We start from the raw sequence: 23,470 nt of genomic DNA on the forward strand, positions 1-23,470 counted from the left end.
TTTTTTTCTTTCCTTCTTGCAATCTCAGATATTCAGTAACCTTTTTTTTTAATTACTGAACTTTATTTTTTAGAACAGTTTTAAGTTTACAGAAGACTTGAGCAAAAAGTACAGAGTTCCCATATCCCCACACACACACACACACACAGTTTCCCTGTTATCAGTACTTTGTGTTAATGTGATATATTTGTTATAATTAATGAACCATTATTGGTATGTTATTAATAACTAAAATCCAGAGTTTATATTAAGGTTCATTCTGTGTTGTACAGTTCTGTGGTCTTTGACAAATGCATAGTATCATGTATATACCCTTACAATATCAGGCAGCATAGTTTCACCACCCTAAAAATCCCCTGTGCCCTACCTGTTCATCCCTCTCAAACTCCTCCCTCCCAAACTCCTAGCTGCACTGTCTCTATTGTTTTGCCTTTTACAGAATATCATACAGTTGGAATCATGTAACATGTAGTTTTCTCAGACTGGCTTCTTTCACTTAGCAATATGCATTTGTTTCCTCCATTATCTTTTTATGGCTTGGTAGCTCATTTCTTTATATTGCTGAATCATATTCCATTATATGGTTGTACCACAGTTTGTTTATCCATTCATCTATTAAAGGACCTCTTGGTTGCTTCCAGTTTTGTGCAATTATGAGTAAAGCTGCTAACAACAGAGATATGCAGGATTTTGTGTGGACTAAAGTTTCTAACTCAGCTGGGTAAATACCTAGGAGCTCAATTGCTGGATTGTATGGTAAATCTGTGTTTAACTTTGTAAGAAACTACCAAATGTATTTCAGAGTGGCTATTTGCACTTAAAAGTTCCACCAGCAGTTCTACCATTTTGCAGTTCTACCAGCAGTAAATGAGAGGTCCTGTTTCTCCACTCCTCTTCAGCACTTGGTATTACCAATTTTTTGGATTTTAGCTATCCTAATAAGTGTGTAGTGGTGTCTCGTTTTAATTTGCACTTCCCCAGTGACGTATATTGTTGAGCATCTTTTTTTTCATATGCTTATTTGCCATCTGTATATCTTCTTTGGTGGGGTCTCTGTTCATATCTTTTGCTCTTTTTTTTTTTTTTTTTGAAGGTGGATTTTTTTTTTTAATTAATTTATTTTTGGCTGTGTTGGGTCTTCGTTTCTGTGCGAGGGCTTTCTCTAATTGTGGCGAGTGGGGGCCACTCTGCATCGTGGTGTGCGGGCCTCTCACTGTCGTGGCCTCTCTTGTTGCGGAGCACAGGCTCCAGATGCGCAGGCTCAGTAGTTGTGGCTCACGGGCCTAGTTGCTCTGCGGCATCTTCCCAGACCAGGGCCCGAACCCGTGTCCCCTGCATTGGCAGGCAGATTCTCAACCACTGCGCCACCAGGGAAGCCTTTTTGCTCATTTTTTAACTGGGTTGTTTTCTTGTTGAATTTTAAGAGTTCTTCGTATATTTTGGATACAAGTCCTTTATCAGATATGTTTTTATACAATAAATGTTTTTTTCCAGTCTGTGGCTTATCTTTTCTCTTAATAATGTCTTCCACAGGGCAGGAATTTTATTTTTAATAAACTCCGACTTACACATTTTTTTCTTGGATGGATTGTGCTTTTGGTGTTGTATGTAAAAGTTCATCACCAAACCCAGGGTTCCCTAAATTTTCTCCTGTATTATCTTCATAAGTTTTATAGCTTTTTGTTTTACATTTCGGTCTGTGTTCTGTTTTGAGTTTTGTGAAATGTATAAGGTCTGTGTTGAGGTCTGTTTTTTTGCATATGGATGTCCGATTGTTCTAGCACTATTTATCAGATATGCATGAACTTTAAAAAAAAATCTTATTCAGTCTTTTTGTCAGTGTTTACATACATGTCTTTTTCCACCGTCTTCAGCATTCTGAGCTTTTATATTCAGTGTGTCTCGTGTAAGCAGTACACAGTTGGGTTTTGTGTTTTTTTAATCCAGTCTAATATCTTAAATAGGTAATTGCATACTCTAGACCATTTACATTTAATGTAACTACTGATATAGTTAGGTTATTTATACTTTGATCCAGCATTTTAAGTTTTTCATATTATTTTAAGCAGCCGTCTTGCCAGACCACTTCTTAGAAATGAAGATAATTTAAGAATAATTAATAGCAGAATTATGGTAGTTAAGTAGGCAGCTAAATTTACACAATTTATCTTTAAAAATAAGCAATTTTAAAATGACTAGATTTTATACATCCAGAATAAATGGGTACATTTATTGTACATGGTACAACACATGGTACAATACATGGTACAACAATGGTACATATTGTACACGATTAGAACTGTAAAAGAAAATAAAGGATATATGTTTGCCATCACAAAACTATCATGTCCCAGTAATGTGTTTTTGCTGTAATTACTTTGTAAAAAATTTTTTTGTTTTTTAAAGCTTGGACCCAGCACATTAAAAAGCATTTTCATGTCACTTGCATGTATGATTGACAGACTTCAAGTTTTAGTTTTAATGTTGAAATGTGAAAGTTATTGAGAAATGCCAGTGATTTGAAGGGATACAAGACAAAACATTTGAAACAGGATTGTACTGGAAAATACAGGATTTGTTTTTATTGTCTTTTTTCCATTCTTAGGATATACCACCTTTCAGTCCTTTCGTTCTAGACGGAAAATATTTTCCCCCTTCTAAAAGTATTTCATGTTCATTATAGATAATTTGGAAGACAGAAAAGAAATCAAGAGAAAATTAAAATTGTCAGTATCACTGAGAGATAACCAAAGTTATTAGCATTTTGGTGTATTTCATTAAAGGTTTTTTTACCCTGTATAACGTATATGTACATGCATGCCAGTATGTATGTTTTAAACCATTTCCTGTCCTATATTTTCCCACTTAATAGTGTTTTGAGATTTTCCAGTATCATTTTTATTTATTACCAGGAAAAATGTGTGAGGAAAAAGGATGTGATCCCATAATTAAGAACACATAGGATGCAGAGAACCTGGAAAGTTAGGACCAAAGCACACAGACTTTCGCTCTAAGACACTACATGATCCTTTTTTAGCCTCTCAGCACTAGATCCTTTACTTCTTTTATATATGTTGGTATGAATGTATTTTTAGGAAAGAAATGAGGATTGTGAATTGATTGTTTTAATTTGCTGGATAATTTGTCAAAGTAGTTATATCAGAATAATGTATGAAAAGGCATATTCGAACCCTTTTCTTTGTAATCTTTCGTAAAATTTTCAGCTTTTAATTAACGATTTGAAATTATGTAAAGAGTAATTTATTACTGATTTGTAAGGTTAAGGATTTTTTTCTTCTAGACTCCTTTCTACGAAACCGTTCAAGTTCTGACCATGAAGCTACAGCCATGATGAAAGCTCAGTTTATGAGTCTCTGGGATGGATTGGATACTGATCACAGCTGCCAGGTATTTGAAAGTAATCTGCTTTAATTTGTGTTATTCTTGGTGGTGGTGTTAATAGAAAATTTGGCTGCTTGTTAAGCTTATTTACAGAATTATTTTTCATAGCTTATACTTACCAATAAATGATGAGAATCTGAAAGAATATGATTTGTGTATATCTTCATCCATTTTGAGGGCTTTGTAATTAATAAAATGTTAAAAAGATTTCCCAAATGCTCAAAACAAATACAAGAATAAGAGAGAAAACCAGGGTATTAGAACCATCTATGTCAAGGAAAAGGAAGTGACAAGTGGTTATGAGTATTCTGTACACTTCGTTTGACTCTTATCATAAATCCTTATAGTCTTTACTCTCAGTTCTTATGTCACTTTTAAAATATATATATATAGTCGTGTGTATATGTTAATCCCAAACTCCTCATTTATCCCTCTCTCCCACCTTTCCCCTTTGGTAACCATAAGTTTGTTTTCTATGTCTGTGAGTCTGTTTCTGTTTTGTAAGTTCATTTGTATCATTTTTTTAGATTCCACATATAAGTGATATCATGTGATATTTGTCATTCTCTGTCTGAATTACTTCACTTAATGTGATAACCTCTAGGACCATCCATATTGCTGCAAATGGTATTATTTTATTCCTTTTCGTGTCTGAATAATATTCCACTGTATATATGTACCACATCTTCTTTGTCCATTCATGTGTCAGTGGGCATTTAGGTTGCTTCCATGTCTTGGCTGTTGTAAATTGTCCTGCTGTGACCTTTGGGGTGAATATATCTTTTCGAATTATGGTTTTCTCCAGATATATGCCCAGGAGTGGGATTGCTGGATCCTATGGTACCTCTATTTTTAGTTTTTAAAGGAACCTCCATACTGTTCTTCATAGTGGCTGTACCAATTTACATTCCCACCAACAGTGTAGGAAGATTCCCTTTTTTTCAAACCCTCTCCAGCATTTATTTTTTGTACACTTTTTAATGATGGCCATTCTGACTGGTGTAAAGTGATACCTCATTGTAGTTTCAATTTGCATTTTTCTAATAATTAGCAATCTTGAGCATCTTTTCATGAGCTTTTTGACCATCTATATGTCTTCTTTGAAGAAATGTCTATTTAGGTCTTATGCCCATTTTTTGATTGGGTTGTGTGTTTTCTTGATGTTGAGCTGCATGAGCTGTTCGTAATATTTTGGAAATTAATAATTAGATCCCATGTGTTTATTTTTGTTTTTATTTTCATTACTCTAGGAGGTAGATCCAAAAAGATCTTGCACAATTTATATCAAAGAGTTTACCTCTAAGAATTTTATAGTATATGGTCTTACATCTGGGTCTTTAAGCCTTTTTTTTAATTAATTTTTACTGGAGTATAGTTGCTTTACAATGTTGTGTTAGTTTCTGCTGTACAGCAAAATGAATTAGCTATACATATACATATATCCCCTCTTTTTTAGATTTCCTTCTCATTTAGGTCACCACAGTGCATTAAGTAGAGTTCTCTGTTCTATACAGTATGTTCTCAAGTTGTCTATTTAATATGTAGTATCATAGTGTATAGTGTCCATCCCAATCTCCCAGTTCCTCCCATCCCCCCTTTCCCCATTGATATCCATACATTTGTTCTCTACATCTGTGTCTCTATTTCTGCTATGCATATGAGATCATCCATACCATTTTTCTAGATTCCACGTATATGCGTTAATATATGATATTTGTTTTTCTCTTTCTGACTTACTTCACTCTGTATGACACTCTCTAGGTCCATCCACGTCTCTACAAATGACTCAATTTCTTTCCTTTTTTATGGCTGAGTAATATTCCATTGTATATATGTACCACATCTTCTTTATCCATTCCTCTGTTGATGGACGTGTAGGTTGCTTCCATGTCCTGGCTATTGTAAATAGTGCTGCTGTGAACATTGGGGTGCATGTGTCTTTTTGAATTATGGTTTTCTCTGGGTATATGCTCAGTAGTGGGATGGCTGGGTCATATGGTAGTTCTATTTTTAGTTTTTTAAGAAACCTCCATACTGTTTTCCATGGTGGCTGTATCAGCTTACATTCCCACCAACAGTGCAAGAGGGTTCCCTTTTCTCCACACCCTCTCCAACATTTATTGTTTGTAGATTTTTTGATGATGGCCATTCTGACCAGTGTGAGGTGATACCTCATTGTAGTTTTGCGTTTCTCTGATAATTAGTGATGTTGAATATCTTTTCATGTGTTTGTTGGTCATCCATGTGTCTTCTTCAGAGAAATGTCTATTTAGGTCTTCCACCCAATTTTTTGATGGGTTGTTTGTTTTTTTGATATTGAGCTGCATGAGCTGTTTGTATATTTTGGAGATTAATCCTTTGTCAGTTGCTTCATTTGCAAATATTTTCTCCCATTCTGAGGGTTGTCTTTTTGTCTCATTTATGGTTTCCTTTGCTGTGAAAAGCTTTTAAGTTTCATTAGGTCCCATTTATTTTTGTTTTTATTTCCATTTCTCTAGGAGGTGGGTCAAAAAGGATCTTGCTGTTATTTATGTCATAGAGTGTTTTTCCTATGTTTTCCTCTAAGAGTTTTATAGTGTCTGGCCTTACATTTAGGTCTTTAATCCATTTTGAGTTTATTTTTGTGTATGGTGTTAGGGAGTGTTCTAATTTCATTCTTTTACATGTAGCTGTCCAGTTTTCCCAGCACCACTTATTGAAGAGACTTTTTCTCCATTGTATATTCTTGCCTCCTTTGTCAAAAATAAGGTGACCGTATGTGTGTGGGTTTATCTCTGGACTTTCTATCCTGTTCCATTGATCTATATTTCTGTTTTTGTGCCAGTACCATACTGTCTTGATTACTGTAGCTTTGTAGTATAGTCTGAAGTCTGGGCGCCTGATTCTTCCAGGTCCGTTTTTCTTTCTCAAATTGCTTTGGCTATTTGGGGTCTTTTGTGTTTCCATACAATTTGTGAAATTTTTTGTTCTAGTCCTGTGAAAAATGCCAGTGGTAGTTTGATAGGGATTACATTGAATCTGTAGATAGATTTGGGTAGTATAGTCATTTTCACAATATTGATTCTTCCAATCCAAGAACATGGTACATCTCTCCATCTGTTTGTATCATCTTTAATTTCTTTCATCAGTGTCTTATAGTTTTCTGCATACAGGTCTTTTGTCTCCTTAGGTAGGTTTATTCCTAGGTATTTTATTCTTTTTGTTGCAGTGATAAGTGGTAGTGTTTCCTTAATTTCTCTTTCAGGTTTTTCATCATTAGTGTATAGAAATGCAAGAGATCTCTGTACATTAATTTTGTATCCTGCTACTCCACCAAATTCATTGATTAGCTCTAGTAGTTTTCTGGTAGCATCTTTAGGATTCTCTATGTATAGTATCATATCATCTTCAAACAGTGACAGCTTTACTTCTTTTCCGATTTGGATTCCTTTTATTTCTTTTTCTTCTCTGATTGCTGTGACTAAGACTTCCAAACTACGTTGAGTAATAGTGGTGAGAGTGGGCAATCTTGTCTTGTTCCTGATCTTAGAGGAAATGGTTTCAGTTTTTCACCGAGAATGATGTTGGCTGTGAGTGTGTCATATATGGCCTTTATTATGTTGAGGTAGTTTCCCTCTATGCCTACTTTCTGGAAACTTTATTATAAATGGGTGTTGAATTTTATCAAAAGCTTTTTCTGCATCTGCTGAGATGATCATGTGGTTTTTATCCTTCACTTTGTTAATATGGTGTATCACATTGACTGATCTGCATATATTGAAGAATCCTTGGATTCATGGGATAATCATGGTGTATGATCCTTTTAATATGTTTTTGGATTCTGTTTGCTAGTATTTTGCTGAGGATTTTTGCATCTGTGTTCATCAGAGATATTTGCCTGTAGTTTTCTTTTTTTGTGACATCTTTGTCTGGTTTTGATATCAGGGTGATGGTGGCCTCATAGAATGAGTTTCAGAGTGTTCCTCCCTCTATTATATTTTGGAAGAGTTTGAGAAGGATAGGTGGGCTGTTGTTTGTTAGAAGATTTTTAATCACAGTTTCAATTTCATTGCTTGTGATTGGTCTCTTTATATTTTCTATTTCTTTCTGGTTCATTCTCGGAAGGTTGTGCTTTTTGAGAATATGTCCATTTCTTCCAGGTTGTCCATTTTATTGGCATATAGTTGCTTGTAGTAATCTCTCATGATCCTTTGTGTTTCTGCAGTGTCAGTTGTTACTTCTCCTTTTTCATTTCTACTTCTGTTGATTTGAGTCTTCTTCCTTTTTTTCTTGATGAGTCTGGCTAATGGTTTATCGTTTATCTTCTCAAAGAACCAGCTTTTAATTTTATTGATCTTTGCTATGTTTCCTTCATTTCATTTTCATTTATTTCTGATCTGATCTTTATGATTTCTTTCCTTCTGCTTACTTTGGGGGTATTTTTGTTCTTCTTTCTGTAATTGCTTTAGGTGTAAGGTTAGGTTGTTTATGAGATTTTTCTTGTTTTTTGAGGTAAGATTGTATTGCTATAAACTTCCCTCTTAGAACTGCTTTTCCTGCATCCCATAGGTTTTGGGTCTTCGTGTTTTCATTGTCATTTGTTTCTAGGTATTTTTTGATTTCCTCTCTTATTTCTTCAGTGATTCCTTGGTTATTTAGTAGCATGTTGTTTAGCCTCCATGTGTTTGTATTTTTTAGTTTTTTTTTTCCTGTAATTGATATCTAGTCGCACAGCGTTGTGGTCAGAAAAGATACTTGATATGATTTCACTTTTCTTAAATTTACCAAGGCTTGGTTTGTGACCCAAGATATGGTCTATCCTTGAGAATGTTCCATGAGTACTTGAGAAGAAAGTATATTCTGTTGTTTCTGGATGGAATGTCCTATAAATAAATATCAATTAAGTCCATCTTGTTTAATGTGTCATTTAAAGCTTGTGCTTCCTTATTTAGTTTCATTTTAGGATGATCTGTCCATTGGTAAAGTGGCATGTTAAAAGTCCCCGACTATTATTGTATTACTGTCACTCTCTCCTTTCATGGCTTTTAACATTTGCCGTATATATTGAGGTTCTCCTATGTTGGTTGCGTATATATTTACCATTATTGTATCTTTTTCTTGGATTGATCCCTTGATCATTGTGCAGTGTCCTTCCTTGTCTCTTGTAACAGTCTTTATTTTAAAGTCTGTTTTGTCTGATATGAATAGCACTACTCCAGTTTTCTTTTTTTTTTTTTTTTTTTTTTTTTTGCGGTACCTGGCCCTCTCACTGTTGTGGCCTCTCCCGTTGCAGAGCACAGGCTCCAGACGCGCAGGCTCAGCGGCCATGGCTCACGGGCCTAGCTGCTCCGTGGCATGTGGGATCCTCCCAGACCGGGGCATGAACCCATGTCCCTTGCATCGGCAGGCAGACTCTCAACCACTGCTCCACCAGGGAAGCCCTCCAGCTTTCTTTTGATTTCAATTTGCATGGAATATCTTTTTCCATTCTCTCACTTTTAGTCTGTATGTGTCCCTCAATCTGAAGTGGGTCTCTTGTAGACAGTATATATGTGGGTCTTTGTTTTGTATCCGTTCAGCCAGCCTATGTCTTTTGGTTGGAGCATTTAATACGTTTTCATTTAAGGTAATTATTGATATGAATGTTCTTATTGCCGTTGGGTTAATTGTTTTGGATTTGTTTTTGCAGTTTTCTTTTCCTCTTTTGTTCTCTTGTGATTTGATGACTATGTTTAGTGTTGTGTTTGGATTCTTTGTATGTATATCTATTGTCGGTTTTTGGTTTGCAGTTGCCATGAGGTTTTGATATACTGGTCTGATATACCAGTCTCTCTCTCTCTCTCTCTCTCTCTCTCTCTCTCCCTCCCTCCCTCTCTCTCTCCCTCCCTCCCTCTCTCTCTCTCTCCCTCTCTCTCTCTCTCTCTCTCTCTCTCTCTCCCCCTCTCTCTCTCTCTCCCTCCCTCCCTCTCTCTCTCTCTCCCTCCCTCCCTCTCTCTCTCTCTCTCTCCCTCTCCCTCTCTCTCTCTCTCTCTCTCTATATATATATATATATATGATTGTTTTAAGTTGCTGGTCTCAAGTTCAAATGCATTTACAGTATCGTGCTTTTGTACTCTCCTCACAATTGCTGGTTTTGATATCATATCCACATGTGGATGACTTTCTACCTTTACTGTATGTTTGCCTTTACCAGTGAGCTTCCATTCATAATTTTCTTCTTTCCAGTTGTGGCCTTTAGCATTTGTTGTAAAGCTGGTTTGGTGATGCTGAATTCTCTTAGCTTTTGAGTGTCCGTAAAGCTTTTGATTTTTCTGTCAAATCGAATGAGAGTCTTGCTGGGTAGAGTATTCTTGGTTGTAGATTTTTTCCTTTCATCACTTTAAATATATCACGCCACTCCACTCCATTCTGGTCTACAGAGTTTTTGCTGAAAAATCAGCTCATTACCTTATGGGGATTCCCTTGTATGTTATTTGTTTTTTCCTGTTGTTGTTTTTAATATTTTCTCTGTCTTTAATTTTTTCAACTTTATTACTATGTGTCTTGTCAGGTTCCTCCTTGGGTTTATTATTCATGGGACTCTCTGCGCTTCCTGGACTTGAGTGACTGTTTCCTGTCCCACGTTAGGGAATTTTTCAGCTATGATCTATTCAAATATTTTCTCAGGCCCTTTCTCTCTTTCCTCCTTCTGGGACCCCTGTAATGTGAATGTTAGTGTGTTTAATGTTGTTCCATTGGTCTCTTAAGCTGTCCTCCTTTCTTTTCATTCTTTTTTCCTTATTGTGTTCCACAGCAGTGATTTCCACCATTCTGTCTTCCAGGTCAGTTATCTGTTCTTCTGCCTCATTTTGCTGTTGATTCTTTCTAGTGTATTTTTCATTTCGGTTATTGTATTCTTCAACTCTGTTTCTTTGTTCTTTATATCTTCTAGCTCTTTGTTAAACATTTCTTGTATCTTTTCAGTCTGGTCCTCCATTCTTTTCCTGAGATCATGGATCATCTTTACTATCATTACTCTGAATTCTTTTTCGGGTAGATTGCCTATCTCCACTTCACTTAGTTGTTCTTTTGGGGTTTTATCTTGTTCCTTCATCTGGAACATATTTCTCTGCCGTCTCATTTTGTCTTAACTTTCTGTGTTTGTGGTCTCCATTCCGCAGGCTGCAGTGTTGTAGTTCCTCTTGCTTCTGGTGTCTGTCCCCTGGTGGATGAGGCTGGTCTAGAGACTTGTGCAGGCTTCCTGGTGGGAGGGACTTGTGCCTGCCCACTGGAGATTGGAGCTGGGTCGTGTCCCTCTGGTGGGCAGGGCCGTGTCACAGGGTGCATTTAAAGGCGGCTGTGGTCTCAGGAAGACTTTAGGCAGCCTCTCTGCTGATGGGTGGGGCTGTGCTCCAGCCCTGTTGGTTGTTTGGCCTGAGGCGTTCCAGCACTGGATCCTACAGTGGGGCCTCATCTTGATGTCAAAATGGCAGACTTCCGGAGAGCTCATGCCAATGAATACTCCCTAGTACCTCTGCCACCAGTGTCCTTGTCCCCACAGCGAGCCACAGCCGCCACCCTGCCTCCCCAGGAGACCCTCCAAGACCAGCACGTAGGTCTTCTCCAGGCTCCTGTGAAGTCACTGCTTTTTCCCTGGGTCCTGGTACACACAGGACCTTGAGTGTGCCCTCCATGCGTGGAGTTCCTGTAATCAAGCCCCACTGGCCTTCAAAGCCAAATGCTCTGGGGGCTCCTCCTGCTGATGCCAGACCCCCAGTCTGGGCAGCCTGACATGGGACTCAGAACTCTCACTCCTGTGGGAGAACTTCTGCAACATAATTACTTTCTAGTTTGTGGGTCACCCACCCAGCAGGTATGGGATTTGATTATATATTATACGATTGCACCCCTCCTATGCTCTCTTTGTGACTTCTTCTTTGTCTTTGGATGTAGAATATCTTCTTTGGTTGGTTCAAGTCTTTTTTGTTGATAGTTGTTCAGCAGTTAGTTGTGATTTTGGTGTTTTCATGAGAGAAGGTGAGTGCAAGTTCTTTTACTCTGACATCTTGTTTCCAACCCAGGTCCATCCTTTCTTAGTTAAAGTGGGGCTGCATGTTTTTCCTTGCAAGCTCTCAGATGTTCTAAACTGTAATTTCCTTTTCTGTAAGGTTCTAAGGAATGATTAAAAGAAGCTAGAAAAAGAATCAACTGTGTATTTTAGTTTTGTCAGTGCCACACAACTTGACAGTACGTTGTCACACATCAGGGAAGTAAGGCGGTTAAATACATTTCCCTTGCTTGCTAATTTCTGACTAATGTAGCAAAAGGATGCTTCCAGTTGGTACAGGCCTCTCCGTACTTTGAGTAGTCAAACTTATTTACATATATATATTTTTAAAATTTAACTTAATTTTATACTTTCATTTTCATGAGTTGCTGATACTTATATACTTAACCACTTCCTGTCACATGCACCTTTCCAATTTTATACATGACAGTCTTCTGTCCTAGGCTTTGTCTCTTCCCGCTGAAAGGCTGTGAAAACCAAAATTAAGGTCCCTTGGTATTCCCCCAGAGAGAAAGCCAGCTATATTGTTCAATTTACATCTTTGAGTTCCCATTTTCACCTAGTTCTTCACCTCTGAATATTCCATACTTTCTTGCCAGATCAATAATGTATTTTAAAAGAAAATTTTAAAAAATTTTCTGGCATGTTTGGTTTTCTGCCATATTGCTAGAAATGGAACTTCTAGAGCCATTTTTCTGTTTGGGTTCCCCCCCCTTCCATGAATCACCTATTTTATATCTCATGTATATAAAAACTTTTCTCATGGAAAAGTTTTGGGAAGGTTAATAATGTACTTTCATTGTTTTAACTTCAGTAGGTATTTTCTAGTTTGTAATCTGTTTTTGCCCCTTTTAAGAAAACATAGTTAGAGGGACTTCCCTGGTGACGCAGTGGTTAAGTATCTGCCTGCCAATGCAGGGTACACAGGTTTGAGCCCTGGTCCAGAAAGATCCCCCGTGTCACAGAGCAACTAGGTCCATGCGCCACAACTACTGAGCCTGCGCACCTAGAGTCCATGCTCTGCAACAAGAGAAGCCAATGCAATGAGAAGCCTGCGCACCTCAATGAAGACCCAAGCGCAGCCAAAAAAAAAAAAATTCAACCATTATTTCTTCAAATATTTTTTCTTTTCCATTTTCCTTGTGATTTTATCAAAAGCCATTTGGACATACCTTATTTATATTCCATGTTTTTTAACGTCTCTCATATTTTCTATCTCTTTGTGCTATATTCTGGGTAATTTCTTTACCTCTTCCAATTAGATAATTCTGGCTTCATTTGGATCCCTTCAGCTATGTAGCATTTTCATTGAGCTTATTAGTTCAGTTATTATATTCTTCAGCTCTAGAAATTCTTCTTCAGGTCTGCCAGATCAGTTTTGATGGTCTCTTGCCAGTTGGATTAGTAAAGCAGAGCCCTGGCACCAGTTAGCTTTGTAACTTTGGCAAAATTATATAATCACCCTGTGTCTGAATAGAGGGGGTAATATCTATAAAAAGGGAAGAATTGTATCCACCTCAGAATTGTTGTAGGATTTTAAGGATTTAATCTGAGTAAAGTGCCTGTAACAGTATCTGGTGTATATTTGCTACATAAGTATTTGCTATGCGATTTTTTTTTTATTTCTTGTTTATTCCTTTAAATGTATTAACACTAATTTTATAGTCCATCTTCAGTAATTCTAGCATATAACTATTTGTACATCTTGTTCTATCATTTGAGTTTAAGATGGTTATTTCCTTGTGTGTTTTGTGATTTCATGGGAAAAATCATATTTGGTAGAACTTTGTGTGTGAATTTTTGGAATCTACATTGACGGTTTGCTGTTCTAAGAGGATTTTATACTTGTCTCTGCTCTGTTCTTTTCCAAAGACAGGTAAATTCAGGTTCAAGATCCATGTTAGCTGGCCATGAACCATGAAATCTCAGAGATTTAGTGTGTGTGTTTATATATCTTTCCAAGAACCAAGGCTTGACTCTGCCAAATAGGTTTTCTAATATTTCACCACTTTTCTCAGGCCATAGTACTTCATGAGTCCCAACTTTATGTAGGTTGGTCTCTCATCACACACGCCACTTTTTAAAATCTGTACGTGTCCATATGGTATGTGGTCAACTTCTACCCTTGCTTATCTCCATCATGTATAGGCTTTGTTGCTGGATTCAGCTTAATTCCTTTACTTTTTTGCAGATTTATTGATTAATTTGAGTTTTTAAAAATATTTTATTATTTTTACATGTTTTGTAGCCAGAGGGTTTAAGGATCTCCTTTGTCCACCACATTACCATAAATCAAAAGTGCTGAGACACCTGATTCTCAAGAAGAAAATTAAGTCCCATGTCCTACATCACCGTTATGAAAGTATAATTTCATTTTGAGGGAAAATTGCCTTTAGTGTTTGTTCGATGATTAGAGAAGAAAGCACAACATAGATAAATTCTGGTGAATTACTAGAAACAATTTATATTAATCATTGGTTCTGAGAAATCTATTCAATGAGTTTAGTTTGCAGGTTTCCAAAAACTAATTATCCTCCTAAGCAATAGTATTTAAAGTATGCAGAGAATTGAATAGTTAGCCCATGTAAGAGAGAAATATTGATAGTTACTATTATATCTTATCAGAGTATTGTTTTAAAACCAAGGAAATAATGATAATAATATTATAAAATAATTTGGATGAAATATACTCCTGAGCCACTTCTTCCAGAGCCACACAGTGTGGTTCTGATACAGCAAATTGAATTTTTAGAACCATTATTCTTTATTATACTAATAGTATTTACTGTTCTATTATGACATACTTTTGAGGAAGAAAATAAAGATGTTGCTTTTAACTTTTTTGTGTGTTGAGGGGGTTAAAATGGCTGTTACTAATTTGAATAATAGTTTTAGACATCTTCTTTAATAGGAACCAGTTAGCTTTCCTCTAAAATTGTCTATTCTGTGACTGTGGATGGAGCCCAGTACCCCAGCCTACTTTCTTTGTTTCCTTGCAACAGAGGAAACAAAAATAGTTGAATGGCCCAATTAAACCTGTCACTACTGCTGGAAATCCAAGTTAGTCGATGATACATTCTTCATCTTGAGAGACTTGAGACGTAAAAGCTAACATTATTTTTAGGGTATTCATTGACATAGTTCAGCTTTTGAGGCATATATTTAGATCTGATTGTTTTAAATGTGAAATGGTAAAAAATTTATCTTAATATTTTGTTTTAAAGATTTTTAGAAGTCTTACCTAATACCTAAAAGGTACATTAATTTTGCTGCATAAATACTAAAAAATTACTGTTGCTTCCCATTTTTAATTTTAGCTTATTTGCACTAAATGAGTTAATATATGTGTAAAGGTTATCTTTTTTGCCCCTTAAAATCACTCCTTAAAATTTACTTCTTTAAGTGATGTCAGTCACTCTTGTTTTGCTTTTTCATCGTGAATATCTGTTATCACCCCAAATAAATTCATTAGGCCATGTTGTGCTAGATTTATCTTGGTCCTAAGTTTTAGTGTTTCATGTTTCATAATGGGTTTTTATTTTGTTTCAGGCTGTTTACCTAGAATGTTTCTCAAAGTACAGCCCCTTTTTCAGTTTTTTTCAGGTGCTGACTCAACCACAGTGCTTTTTGTGATTCTCTACAACATAATATGATCAGTCTTCAACAAGCTTCCATATCACTTTGGACTCTCTTTTAATATCTAATGAATACTCTATCTCAAAATATACTATATTCATCCTTTATCTTATACAATTAATTCATTTGATCACTTTTAAAGACTTTGTTTTACATTAGGTAGAAATTTTCCTTATTAATTCTATAGAGTTGTAGAAAGTCAGTAAAGAAAAACAGGTAAGAGCATTAATATTTTGACTTTAGGATCACTTGACCCAAATACAAAATTGCATTATATTATGGAACTATTTCTCAAATTTGTATGTATATTTTTTCCCTCTAGGTGGCAACCTCTCACAGTTAATTGAAAGTAATTTGGCAGTTGAGTAATGTTAAATATGAAGAGTAGAAGTAGAATATAAGGAACTTCCCTGGCAGTCCAGTGGTTAAGATGCTGCACTCCCAATGCAGGGGGCACGGGTTCGATCCCTGGTCTGGGAACTAAGATCCCACATGCTGCACAGCATAGCCTAAAAAAAAAAAAAAAAATTAGAATATAAGAGTTAGTGTATTTTTCAACATGTTGTTCTGGAGTTAGATTTCAGATTATTTCAGAAATCTAAGACCTCTTAGGCTGAAATAAAAGTTTTCCTTAGAATACCAATAAATTTCATTTTGGATAACAGATGTGTGCTTATATATTATACAGAAATATCAACAATAATGGTAATATTAAAGCCGTTCAGAAATTAAATAGTTTTGTATATCTTTGTCTTTATTCGTGTTGATTTTTCGTCTCTACGTTCTTTATAAATAAGTGGCATAGACCCAGAGGCTGGCGGGGCCGCCAGCAATTTTTTTTCTTTTTTTTTTTAATATTCTACCCAGCATTTTGATGTTTGCTTTTATTCTGTTGCCCTTGTTTAAAATTGGATTGCTTGAGGTTTTATTAGCACTGAAAAGATGTCACCTGCAGTGCTGATAGTGCCATGAAATGATGATGTGAAATCCAGAGGAAAAAATAGATGATATCTATTACTATTACCAGAATCCTCAGATTCTGGTAGGGGAAATGATTCTCTCCTTAATATTATTAAAGGACTTGAAGTAGTCCCCTCATATATACTCCCAAGCTGTAACACAAATAGCTTTAAGTTACTCAACATGTAGCCACTGAGTAACCATATTTTGCAAAATACAATAGTTTTTAAAACATTTTTATGATTCCTCAGTAACTGAATAATGTATTATTTTAGTTACTAGAAGTCTGGCGAAATGCATCAGGCTACCAGCTTTGCTATCATTTGATGTATTTAGGATTAACTCTGATTTATATCTATAAATATTTGAGTAATACTGGATTACAATCAGATTTCCTATAGAAGATTTAGTTTAAACCCCACTTAATTTTCTATATCTTCTAAACCCTGGTAATAACAACCTGAAAGGAGTATTACTGGTATATTTAATACCTTTGTTTTCTTTATATATTTAGGTCATAGTGATGGGAGCTACTAATCGTCCTCAGGATCTTGACTCAGCTATAATGAGAAGAATGCCTACGAGATTTCATATCAACCAGCCTGTAGGTGGATTTGATTGATATTATGAACAGTTAAATATTTGCTTTTTTACATGTCTTTATCTGTGATTTCACAAAGGGAATGATTAAAAAATAAGACTTATTATTTATGACAGGCAGGGAAGGAATAGGGCAAGAATCCCCCTAATTACTTTTGTCCTTTCCACTCCTTTTCTTGCTTTTTAAATTTTCCTTTCCTAAGATCAATGTTATTTGCTTCTCTTCAAAGTATCTCATTACCTCAAGTTTGTCTAGACACTTCAGTGATTTTCTTTAGAATGCAGCAAAGTTATCTATGGAAGATACATAAGAAAATGTAAATTATAGTTTTGGTTTAGGATAGGATGAAATTAGGGTTTTAGGGTTAAAGAACCATTCTGAAGCCCTGACAGGAAGAACACCTGGTATTTATTTGATTAATTATTGGCAGTGCTTTCCTGTGGCAGGATTAATGATTAACTAGTAGCTATGATATTACACTTTAACATAAGAATGCGAATGTGAGGGTGGTGTTGAACTGGTAGTAAGTATCTTCTTCTAGCATTCTTTTTTGCTACTTAAAAGTACCCTCAAGTAGAGGATTAAAACTTGATACTTTTTTGCACAAAATCCCTAAATCCTGAATTTTGTCTGCTTTTAGATTAAAGGAGAAAAAAACAAACAGGGTTAGTAATAGACTGTATGCACCATACAATCAGCATGTCACGTATATTGCTATGTAGAAGAACTTACACTGTCACTTCTTTCAAAATTAAAATCTCCTGCCTAAAAATATTTGCCCCATTTTATATTCTTCAGCTTAACAGTTTGTAGCAGTAAACATGGTTTCCTGAAATTGGTGGCTATGGCCTCTGCACAGTTACTCTGGCTCTTTGCTGGCTGGCTCTTTGCTGCAGCTGCAGCCTCTGATTCCTCTGAGGGTATACATTTACTTAGGCAGTCTGTTAGAAAATCTACCTGATGGTTCGGTGCAGAGATTTTTTAATGTGATATAGGAGACTAGAAAATGTACTTAGTATGACTAATATTTATTGAGCATTAATATGTGTCAGACACCTGCCAGGCTCTGGTGAATAGAACGTGGCCCCATCCTAAAAGAACTCTGTATTGCAGGGGAGCCGGACACAAAAATAAATAATGTAAAATGGGGACTTCCCTGGCGGTCCAGTGGTTAAGACTCCATGCTTCCATTGCAGGGGGCGTGGGTTCGATCCCTGGTTGGGGAACTAAGATATCCTGCGTGGCACGTGGCCAAAAAAAAAAAAAAAAGTGTACTTTACAAAAGTATACTTAAAGAACTGTGAGGACCTGAGATGATGATGAAAACATAATTCTGTCTGAGGAGTTAGTGAAACCTACAGAATCGAGCTGGACCTTGAAGGATGAAAGATGGTAGCAATTTGACAGTCAAGTGAAGCAGAGAAATGCTTTTCTACCAGAATAAAGAAAGGCAAGGAGGTGTGGAAGCACATATTTAATGGTGACTTCTGGGGATAGTTCACTTAGGGGGCATCAAGGAAAGTAGGTGGGGATGAGGCTGGAAAGGCTGACTGCTGAAGGATTAGATAAACTTTGTATGCTTCACACAAGATATTTGATCTTATTTTGTTACCAAGACATCAGAATATTTTTAGAGATAATCAATTCACCTCAGTGGTTCTGAAGGTAAAGATTATATTGATAGAATCTCTGCTTATAGTCTAAGAGCAAACAAAGGGTTTTGATGTACAGTAGAATAGAACATAGGGTACAACAGCATGGAAAGTAGCCTTTACTAAAGTTGCAAGTTTAATATATTTTTGTATGAGTTCAAAATAGGTTGTAAAAGATTTTTTCAAATTTGTCATAAATTTGCGTACCTGTAATGTAGAAACTGGGATTTTTATAATCCCCCACTTCATTCTGTTTTTAGTGAACACACAGACGCAGTTTATAGGATATTTTATTTTCTTACTGTTTAACTATGATAACAGAGTGTATGGGGCTTCCCTGGTGGCGCAGTGGTTGAGAGTCCACCTGCCAATGCAGGCGATACGGGTTCATGCCCCGGTCCGGGAAGATCCCACATGCTGCGGAGTGGCTGGGCCCGTGAGCCATGGCCACTGAGCCTGCGTGTCCGGAGCCTGTGCTCCGCAGCGGGAGAGGCCACAACAGTGAGAGGCCCGCATACCGAAAAAAAACAAAACAACAACAACAAAAAAAACAAAGTGTATGATTAACCTTACCTTAAAACTCCTTTCCAAGTTAAATGCTTATTAACAAAAAGTACCTGCTGGTGATTGCCTAACATACCAAATTAACCTTCATACTTAACACATTTGAATTACAGAAACAGCAGTTTGGTTTTGTTTTTCAGGTCATTTAATTTGGTACTCATTGTAACCGGCTCTGTTTTTTTCAGTGGTGTGGGAATAGGGATGAGTTCAGCCATAATAATCTTTAAAAGCATTCATATTTACTGTATATGTAAGGTATTCTATAAAAGCTTCTATTCTCTAGTAATATGAAGCATCGCTGCAGGGGGAGTATACAAGCATATAAACTAATATGCTATTAACACTAAATAAAATTCACTGATATAAATTAGTGGACATGGAAGTTACATGCTAAATGGAAGAACCAAGCAGTTATTATTGCCATCTCTTCCAGTTACTGATAAAAAATTTTATGGCAGCAGTGAGTTTTCGGAAGTTTCCTAAATTACGAAAAGGAGATTTGCAGAGCTGTAGAGGAAAGACATTGGTAGTCATAGGAATTCATTTACTCACTCAAGAAACATTTAAGGCCATGTTATTTTCCAGATATGGTACTAGGCACTGGGGATTCAGAATAAGAAGATACAGTTCAGTAAGACAACCACAAATGATTAATCTAGAGTCTAGAATCTAGACCTTACTTTAGTCAAAAGTGTCCATGACCTGTCAGAGTTTCTGTCATTTCTTATAGGTATTGTCAGGTAGTTTACAAGGAAAGGAAGAAATATTAGGAAAATTAGTTGATCCTTTTTTAAAAAAATGCTAACTGGAAATTATCCTGCTTTTAGGCTCTAAAACAAAGAGAAGCAATCCTGAAACTCATCTTGAAAAATGAAAATGTAAGTAGAAAATTACATTTTTTCCCCATCCTATAAATACAAAAATATTTATGTTCATAAAATCATTTTAGACAGAAATGAAAAAGGAACCTGGGAATAATGTAGCTTTCAACTTGTAAATTACTGTAAACTCTTGGCTGCTCATACAACTCAATTATTATGGCATATTTGAACTAATTAAAGGTAATTTTGCTTTTTAAAAAGCCATGTGTTTTCATATCTACAGATTAAAATCCTCTTTGATATTTTTCAGACTGGTTTCCTGTTATATAAGATACATTTGTTTTTGCAGAGAAGTATGGGGAGGTTTTGGGTTTTATTTAATTGCAATATTTTTTGAAGTTGGAATTTAGAATTAAGAAGGTACGATAATCAAAATCTTCAATCATTTGTATTTTAAAAATAGGTGGTAGAGTCACGTTTCAGAAATTAAAATATATCTATTAAATGGTATACAGGGAAAAGTCTCATATCTCCCTTATATTTCTTCTGTATCTTTTCAGGTGGTGTTATTCCTATACAAGCAAATTAGAATGTAACGTTACTCCTCTCCCCTTTTCTACATAAGCCATATTGATAAACCATATCCAGTGTTCTCTGTTGCTCTTTTCTCTTATTTTTGAGATTCCATATTAGCATATGGTTTCCTCGTTCTGTTCTCTCTCTCTTTTTTCTTTTCTTTTGCACGCATAGGATTCCATTATATGGATATATCATAATTTATTTAATCAGTGCCACATTGAAGGACATTTGGGTTGATTCCAGTCTTTCACTACTATAAAAATGCTGCATTGAATAACCTTGTACATACGTCATTTCACACTTGTGCCAGGAATATTAGTAGGGTGAATTTTCCAGAAGAAAAATTGCTAGATCAAAGGGTACGATATTTATAATTTTGGTAGTAGTTGCCAAATTCTTCATGCCAATTTACTCTTTTTTTTAAAAAATTTATTTTATTTTTATTCTTGGCTGCGTGAGTCTTCGTTGCTGCGCACAGGCTTTCTCTAGTTGCGGCAAGTGGGGGCTACTCTTCGTTGCGGTGCATGGGTTTCTCTTTGCAGTGGCTTCTCTTGTTGCGGAGCACGGGCTCTAGGTGCGCGGGCTTCAGTAGTTGTGGCACGCAGGCTCAGTAGTGGCTCGCAGGCTCTAGAGCGCAGGGTCAACAGTTGAGCCGCACAGGCATGTGGGATCTTCCTGGACCAGGGATTGAACCCTACATTGGCAGGTGGATTCTTAACCACTGCACCACCAGGGAAGTCCCCCAGTTTACTCTTATATCAGCAATGTTAGAGTGCCTGTTGCCCTATAGCCTTGCCAACAGAATGTTATGAAACTTTGTGCCAACATGATAGGTAGAAAATGGTATCTCATTATAGTTTTAATTTACATTGAGGGATGAAATGAACAGTATATGTTTAAGAGCCTCTAGAATTTGTGTGTGTGTGTGTGTGTGTGTGAAATACTTGTTCATATTCTGTGCCTATTTTTCTATTAGAATGTTTTTTTTTCTTGTAGATTTGTAGCAACTCTAATGTATTAGGGAGATTTGCCCTTTGTTTATATGATTTGAAAATATTTTTTCCTAGTTTGTCTTGATTTTACTGGATTTTCCCCCCTTTATGGCTTCTAAGTTTTGATCTAAATTAAAAGTCCTTTTCCACTACCATGTTTGTAAAGGAAGTTTCCATATTCTCCAGCTCTTGCTACTTGTTTTTCCAAAACTCTGTAACCAAGTATATTTTAATAACATGGTATTCCTCACTATCATAAATTTCATATGTAAACTCACTATTTGAACTTGCTATCTAAATTAAGAAACCAAATAGCTTCCCGTAGTGAGGCATATTTATATTTCAGTGGTTTTCATGCTTCCTTGAATCACCATCATCCCATGGCTAATTCTGCTTCATCCATACCCTATCTACTTCCTTACCTCCCATGTTTTCCCATCATTTCTCATCTGTAAATATTTTAGTTATAGCTCTAAAAGGAAGGATTCTTGTCTTTATTTAACCTAACCTCATTACCATTGTTAAGCAAAAAATGACATAAATTTGTTACTATCATTGAATTTCTAGTCTCTTCAAATTTCTAGTTGTCTCCTAAACGTCTTTTTTTTTTAAACTATGATTTTGTTTGACTCAGGATCCATATAAAGTTTGTAATTTTCAATTATTTCAGATTTTAAATCTCTTTTAATCTATAGACGATAGAGTCTCCCTTCATGTCTCTCGTCCTTTCCCTCTTCCCCTTTCAATTTATTTGTTGAAAAAACCACGTTAGGTTTATCCAAATTTTTCCATAGTCTGAATTTTGCTGATTATACAAGGAGCAGTAATTCCTCTAAAATTGGTAGTTGGATCAAGAGACTGGATGAGATTAGGTTCAGTTGGAGAGAGGACTACTTCTTGGGTAGAATTATATTCTTTCATTAGGAGATACATAATATCTGGATGTCCATTATGGTTTTATGGTTTACGTTTAAATCTTTGCTATAATTGGTATTTATCCAGATGTATGATGTGTGCTATGAATTGAATTTTGCTTTTGTTTTTCCAAATGGATACCCAGTTGTCCAACACCATTTTTTGGAATAGTCCATCCTTTCCTCATTAGAGAAGCCACCTTTATCATATACTAAATTCTCGTGTGTACTGGCTATGTTTCTGGACTTTGAATTCAGGTCATTGATCTTTTCTGTGTTTATTCACCAGCACCACACTCTTTTTTTTTTTCTTTTTTTGGCTGCGTTGGGTCTTCGTTGCGGCGAGCGGGGGCTACTCTTCGTTGTGGTGTGCAGGCTTCTCTTTGCAGTGGCTTCTCTTGTTGTGGAGCACGGGCTCTAGGTGCTCAGGCTTCAGTAGTTGTGGCACGTGGACTCAGTAGTCATGGCTCGTGGGCTCTAGAGCGCAGGCTCAGTAGTTGTGGCTCACGGGCTTAGTTGCTCCGCGGCATGTGGGATCTTCCTGGACCAGGGCACAAACCCGTGTCCCCTGCATTGGCAGGTGGATTCTTAACCGCTGCGCCACCAAGGAAGTCCCCACCACACTCTTAATTATTAAGGTCTTGTAAGTTTTAATATCAGGTAGGGCTAGACACCTCTTGGTGTCCCCCAGCCCACAGTTTCTTGGTATGCTATTTTTTCTGTGTGAATTTTAAATTAATTTGTCTTATTCAAGAAAAAAAACAAACACTAGTGTTTTTGGTGGATCATAATTTAAGAGAATTAAGATATTTTTGATGTTGACTTTTTCTCCAGAAGCATTTATGTCTTTCTGATTGTTCAAGTTTTGTATCTTTCAGTGGTGTTCTGTTCATTTATTTCTTTACAATATATCAAAATAACATATATGCTATTTGCTAAAGTTTAAAGTGTCTAACAAATTACAGAAATTAGATCATTGGTTACTAACCATTTTGGGGATCATAGAGCCCTTTAATAAAGAGATAAAGCTATGTCATCTTTCCTGTAAAAACTGCGTATATACTTGAAATGTTTTGTATAGTTTCAGGGAAATTCCTAAAACCTTTCATATATTCTGGGTAAGGAACTCCTGTCCTCCATGAATGAGAAATCAACAAATTACATTTTGCCTTTTAACTGAATATTTGTTTACTGCTTTCAAGAAGACATTGTGTAGTTGTAGTACTGTTTAGATAAAACAGGCTCCATTGGTCAACCGTTGATAAGGATAGGCATTGATGAACAGAGAAGAAAACAAGGGATTAAATGAGTTCACAAGATCTT

At 36.1% G+C, this 23,470-nt stretch overlaps 1 protein-coding gene across 1 annotated transcript in view; it reads left to right on the top strand.

Annotated features, from left to right (window-relative positions):
- Nucleotides 1–23,470, top strand: part of ATAD1 (ATPase family AAA domain containing 1) — a 55,217-nt gene that overhangs the window by 22,283 nt on the left and 9,464 nt on the right. Inside the window, exons 6-8 of the mRNA XM_082854007.1 lie at nt 3,302–3,408; nt 16,539–16,628; nt 19,669–19,719. Of these exons, the coding sequence (XP_082710133.1) occupies nt 3,302–3,408; nt 16,539–16,628; nt 19,669–19,719 (248 nt within the window). The remainder of the gene's footprint in view (nt 1–3,301; nt 3,409–16,538; nt 16,629–19,668; nt 19,720–23,470) is intronic.

This window comes from Leucopleurus acutus, assembly GCF_964270905.1.
Source record: "Leucopleurus acutus genome assembly, chromosome: 14".
NCBI classification, from domain to species: domain Eukaryota; kingdom Metazoa; phylum Chordata; class Mammalia; order Artiodactyla; family Delphinidae; genus Leucopleurus; species Leucopleurus acutus.